The sequence below is a fragment of the Trichoderma harzianum genome (genome assembly GCF_003025095.1).
Source record: "Trichoderma harzianum CBS 226.95 unplaced genomic scaffold M431scaffold_50, whole genome shotgun sequence".
NCBI classification, from domain to species: Eukaryota; Fungi; Ascomycota; class Sordariomycetes; order Hypocreales; family Hypocreaceae; genus Trichoderma; species Trichoderma harzianum.
Window position 1 is genome coordinate 1 of NW_020209298.1, and position 6,301 is coordinate 6,301.

The 6,301-nt window shown below is 39.0% G+C and overlaps 2 protein-coding genes across 2 annotated transcripts; one reads left to right on the plus strand and one right to left on the minus strand.

Moving 5' to 3' along the window:
* Positions 1-1,915: 1,915 nt before the first annotated feature.
* M431DRAFT_420254 (hypothetical protein) lies at positions 1,916-2,399 on the minus strand. The gene has a single exon (XM_024915012.1). The coding sequence runs from the start codon at positions 2,331-2,333 to the stop codon at positions 2,085-2,087; it is 249 nt and encodes an 82-aa protein (XP_024767116.1). The 5' UTR covers positions 2,334-2,399; the 3' UTR covers positions 1,916-2,084.
* A 744-nt stretch (positions 2,400-3,143) lies between these two features.
* M431DRAFT_502017 (hypothetical protein) lies at positions 3,144-3,768 on the plus strand (the record flags this gene model as incomplete). The annotated part of the gene is made up of 2 exons (XM_024918084.1): positions 3,144-3,385; positions 3,435-3,768. 2 exons carry the CDS (start codon positions 3,144-3,146, stop codon positions 3,766-3,768), a joined length of 576 nt encoding a protein of 191 aa, XP_024767117.1.
* Between the last annotated feature and the right edge of the window lie 2,533 nt (positions 3,769-6,301).

The window sequence follows — 6,301 nt, forward strand, 5'->3', positions numbered from 1 at the left end:
AAATAAGTAGGTTCTTAGCCCCTGCCTTAATATATACCTCCTCTAGGATTAGCGTATTTATAAAGTAAGTCTTACTTATATTAATATATATCTTTAATATATTATATATAAGAAAAACCTTTTATAAATATACTTTTTTAATTTTTAAATTATTATTTTTTACTATTAGCTAAAGTATAATAATTTTATTTTTAATATTTTAATTCTTACCTCTAAAAGTAAAGCTTAATTAAATATTTTAAAAGTAAGTAATATTTTTATTTATAAACTTTAAAATCTTAATTAGTTTTTATTTAGCCCTAATAGTTAATAGCTTTTTCTATATATAGTCTAAGGGGATTTAAATAAAAATATAGTTATTAAAACTTTCCTTAGGTTTATTAGTTTTATTTATATTTTTTTTATTAATAGCAGGGGCCAGCCCTCTACTACTTATAAAAGAATACTTTAGGTTATTAATTCCTTTTTAAGGGGTTTTATTATAAATATTTTCTTATAATATAATTTATACTTATATAACCCTAGGGTTTTTCTAACTTACTTTTTTAATAAATATAGGAGCTTCTACTATAATAAAAGTCTTAGTAGTATTTAATTTATTCTTTTTATTATAAAATATATTATCTAATATTATTTTAGTTAATTAAGTAGTTTTTTTTTTACTACTTAATTTCTTAAGGTCTTTAGGCCTCCCCTTAGGGTTAATATAAGAGGTAATAAAGTTTTTAAAAATAGTATTTAAGTATAAGTAAATTTATTTTACTATTATTAAGGAGAGCTAAGAGATATATTACGCTAAGTAGGAGTTAATAGCTATAATTATATTTAATACTATATTTTATTTAGCCTATTATTATATATTAATTTTATTAATTTAGTTTATAATTTTATTTTTAGTAAAAAATTTCTCTTTTTTATTTAAATTAGTAGCTTTTTTTATATTATTAAAAATAAAGGTAATAAAGCCTTTTAAAGCTATTTACGCTATAATTACTATTACTATTATACTTAGTTTTACTTTATTAAAGCTAGGTAAGGCTATTTTATTTATGCTAAAGGCTTTTTTAAAGTATTTTTTCTTTTTAAAAGTAAAGGGGAGGACTATAACCTCTTCTATTTTTAAGCCTAAGGGGGTTACCTCCTTTAAAAGTTAAAAGGCTGTTGCTAGTCTAGGGGCGATAGGTTTTATTTTATTTTAGTTATCTAAAGGGTTTATAAATATTTTTATTTCTTTAAAGTCCCTAAATAAGACTGTAAATAAAAAAATCGTAGTCGTTTTATCTAATAGCTAGTTAAATAGAATAAGGGTTTACAGTAGTTAGGCACCCAAAAGGTAGGGTACCTGTAGATATAGGAGGGAAGCTTGTGTTAGGATCTGGTTACCCGCTAAGCAGAAATATTTAGGTTGGAAAAAAGGGGCTAATGGAGAACATATGGCTCGAGAACACGGCGGCATTGCGCCATGTAGAGGTTAACGGTGTACTGAAAGTATCGTAGCTGTAATACAACCGGGCTAAGAGCTTCTTGAGAAGAAATACAGTAAACTCATACGAGAAGTACGGTAACTGCTTCAATCTGAAATATTGAGAGATTCAGGTGAGTCTTGGATGCTATCGTTTACTCTGCAAGTTGCCGGCACAGCGCCTGGCAGGCTCTATGCGCGTTCATCGCATAAGGCAGTCGGTTCGAATCCGGCCGGGGCACCCCTTTCCAGCTAATTTTTCCCAAGACACAACCAACCAATAAGCAAGCCCCCCGGCTTGTAAAGACACAACGCTGAAGACCCCTCTAGGTCCCGCAGCAGCTATAGGCTAGCTAGCCTACGACGACACACTAGATTTTTCCCCTTGTAGAGAGGGGTTTTTTCCCTTATACTAACTTAGCTTGCTAGTATAAAAATTCTGTATCTTTCCTTTATCACACTGAAACGTAGCGAACAGGGGTCAACACCTCCGGCTATTGGTTGATAAGCTTGCTGTCTAGCTAGGCCGGTCTCGAAGGAATAAGACCACGTGGCGGTGATTAAGACGGAAACTGGCTCCTACCGACCTATTGCCCAGATGAGGATTTGTGTATCTAGTTAACTAGATACTTATGGTCGTTAATAATAAAACAAACAAACAAACAAACAAACAAGTTGCCGGCAGTGTATGATTTCGTAATCGATTCTCCATCCATTCTAAGTTCTCTATACTATGACCAAGGATCTCCGCATAGCCACGACAGTATTCACCCCTCATTGCCGGATAAAAGCGTCCTTTCGTCATCCTTTTGTGTGACTGTGATGGGAAATGCATGCCGTTTGAGATGGAATCGGTATGATGTCGCGACATGTGGGAGAAGAAATCACATCTCCGGCTATTACCTCGAAGTAGAAAATTAGAGACTTTTTAGCAAGCATGATTCAAATTGAGACTTGTCCTTATCCTCACCGCGCAATAGACTAATCTCGCTTATAGGCGACAGCATTCTAGTCAAACACTTCAAAGTCGTCTTGCATTTTGGATGAGACAGGTCTGCATGCGGGCCATAGCTGTCTTCCCACATGTACAATTTCCTTTCAACAAGGAAGAGTAAAAATTCCTTTCTCAATTCTATGCATTCCATCCGTAAGCTCTTGCATTCCATTGGATACGTTAGCCAAATGCAATGAATCTTAACCCATAATGCTAAGCCATGCTTATTTTTAGACATGTATCTATAGCTTTCACAAAAGCCTACCCATGCGCCAGCTGCTATCTCGTTGTAGGTATACGCAGCTGCGGCAACCTGTGCAATCCCAGCGCCGCCAGCACAGTTTCCCATAAGTTCCTAGGGGCCTACCAAGGGATGATGCAAAGGGATGATGCACTAGTTTTAGGATAAGACATGCAATATTACCACACATTTCTAGAGGTGGTGAAAGCGTTACCGAATATATAGTTCATTTTCCCTTGCAGAGATCTTCGACTATAACTATACACGTCCTAAATCTATCCATGTCAATCCTCCACCGCGGCGAGTCACGCTACCAAACAAGAAATATACGGAGATGCAGCACATTCTTACAGACACAGAAGCGAACTGGGGCACTGGCTGTAAGCCGATTATCAATATCCAGAGATCTCACCGATTCCGCCCATTAATTTAGAGACCTCAATAAAATGCCAAGCTCTGATATTATCAGTTATGCTCAAGACGATATGTCGATGCGGCTACGACCATCCTACTATGTGGACTACTTCTCCCACGACTGGAGTTATGAGACCATTCAGCGATCCTGGAGATATATTATGTCAAATACAAATGAGTTTGATAATGCGGCTCGCTTAGAAAATGCATCCTTAAGAATATGCATGAAACTCCTAAACAAGCTGAAGACTATACCTCCAGAGGCCCTGAATTGGTAAGTGAAGTCAGATGTTGTCTGGAGGGAAAGGCCTAACTAGTTGAAGGTTTAAGGACTACGATGTTACCTGGCTCTATGGGCCCTTACAGACAAGTGGCGGTCCTTCATCATCATACGATAAGAGTAATTCGAGTGCATCTAATAAAAAGCCTAGCCTGAAAAGGAGGAGCATAGTGGAGACCATGTTCCAGAAATCATGCTGCTCAAGGCCAGTAGGCCGCATGATCAGAAATAACGGGATGTTACAAGTAGCTACGAACCAAAGAGCCGCCAGTATACAGTTCCGTCTCTCGCCATCATCGATCCTGAGACTTCTGTCGTCTATCAGGGAAGGCAAACACGTCCGTTTCAGCGAAGAAGTCACAGTGTATGCTTACTAGCATCAATAATGACATACGCATAGACATTGTACAAAGGTTTGAAGGTCGATGGAGGATCTAGGAAGACTTTTACTTCGTGGACAGCTCATAGTTTGATTGCGCTAAGATACTAGAGTGGCAGGTGACAAGCCACAAGTTAGCAGCTAGTCAGCTTAATACTGCCGGTATGACTTGAAAGTATAGAAGGAGACAGCTAATTAGCAGAGGCTAATACAGCAAGGTCCTTTGCATATGCTAACTAATAAGCTGTGGGAAAATGCTTCTTTCTCATGAGTTACTCTCTTAGTGCCTCTTCACACTTCTCTACTTCCCGTTGTCTGACGCGGAGCACACTGTATGAAATTCATTGAACGCTGAGAGTGTATACGGAAAACCTTGTTATCTGGATAAGCGGGAGCAGGGTTTGCTAGATCATTAATTGCTTTTAACAATTTAATACTGCTGGAGAGAGAGCTTCGACTCTAGGTTTACTATGTAGAAGCTCGACTATCTCTATTACGCCTTAACGAATTTATGAAAAGCAACCATATATGTATTGATGGATCTTGAAAGGGTATTAAATTAAAAACAAATTAAGCCGGCTTACTTTAAGAAAGAAGATTGCTGTCTTACAAATACAACATCTGTACCTTGTCCGAGTATAGAAGATTGGATATAGTTGCGCGTTTTCTTCAAAGGAGCACCTGATTGCAATGTACTTAAGACGTTCTAATAAAAAGGTTTTAATCACGCTAAAGAGATACCGTCGGTTGAGCCTTAGCTTTATTGTTTTCCAACATTCTTTTGCTCCGTTTCAGAGTCTCGCCTTGCTGAGTAGTCTTCCGAAGCTTGCTTTGTCTCATGTAGATTCGGCCACGTCTCATTAACCCGTCTAATTTGTTCATGAGTTTGAGATTGTAATGAATAAGAGAGCTTGCGTAAATCCCGCAAAGCAGAACGTAGTGGTGTGGTGTCTTTCAAGTTGTTTTTGTTATTATTATTGCCCTCTGGGCTTGAATAAGCGCCCATGGCTGCCATGGCAAATCAATTATTAGCTGAACCTCTCTATTTTTTTTCTGGAAGAAAAAAGGAATGGTATAGTCCGGAGACGAAACCATATTGAATGTTCAATGGTAGAAGTCGACTGACCATGGCACCGTAGCTTCTAGTCGGTACATCTCAGTTAAGTCGCAAGTCGTGATGTATGTAATAATCACTATGTCACTATGATTCATAGCTTTCTACCTCTATTTGTTGACTATTATAGAATCACAGTTCACCCTTACTTAAGGCAGAACACTAGAGATAGGGAGATATGTGGCATCTCTTTAGATTAAATTAACTAATCATTTTAGCTCACTAGCTCTAACAAAGGATGTCAACCATACTAGAAAAGCGCTGGTGTGATGTTCTTGATATCATTACTATCGACGCTGTATTATTAACGATGAGATCGTTGGGCTGTAAGCTTTTGTGTGTTGAATAATCTCTTGCCAAATTCAAGAGCACTACCCTTTGTTACTGGGGTTCTCCATTTGGTATTCTTTTTTCCTGTAAGGTAAGAGCTACCTTCTGATGCCTGATACGCCAATGGCTGGTTGAATCTTGCTATGGAAGAGATCAGGGAGAGTCCTGAAAGCTACATTTTACTTCTGCAAGTTGCTTTCGTGTATAGTTTCGTAATCGAATTTCCATCTGTACTAAGTTTTCTATGATGCAGCTTATGGCGTTCTCTGCATCGGTGTGCTTAGGGGGCTTGGCGAGACTCTCACAGTTAGCTTGGGTAACGGGCCACGCGCTTTGCTTGGGCCAGGCTGGGTCACCAGGCAAAACATTGACCTCTATATTCTGCATATGCAGACCTAAGGGCTCGACTGGAACTAGATTCTGCCATNGGGGGGGGGGGGGGGGGGGGGGTATATATCGCCCCACCGACAAAGCTTGTTTCCGGCCGTTGCATGTTGCTGAGTGATGCAAATTGCGTATAATCGTGTGGCTGTCTTAAAGAAAGCTCATAGCTCAGTGACGATGTAGGAACATCTTGCGGGGAATGTTGGTTATTATAATAAGAAGATGTTGTGTCGGCGTTACCGAAGCGCATATCACTGCCGTAATTGGAACATCCTGCTTTCTCGGCCTTGGGTGGTTGACGTGATTGATTCTGTTCACATTCAGCTAAGCGCCTGCAGCTGATAGACAAGAGACTCACTCTAACATTTTGAGAAGCACTATATAGAGGGCTGCTTTCTACTGTGCTGATATTCCGGCAATATAGGCTTTCGCAGGCTAGAGTTGGAGAAATGGCAGAAGTGTAGCTAAAGAGGTCGGTCTCGAGTGCAAGCGGTACACCGCTAGCCTGGTCGTACAATGAGCCATCGATTGATTGGACACCGACCTTCGCTGAGCATCTGCGTTTTGCTGTGGCGCTTGCCATGCATCTTAGATCTTGGTAATGTTTTGACGTAGGCATTGATCCTTTGCTATAATAGAAAGAAATGGATACATATATCCTGATGAGAACTCCCTTACCTTAAGTCAGTGGCTGGAGTAAATA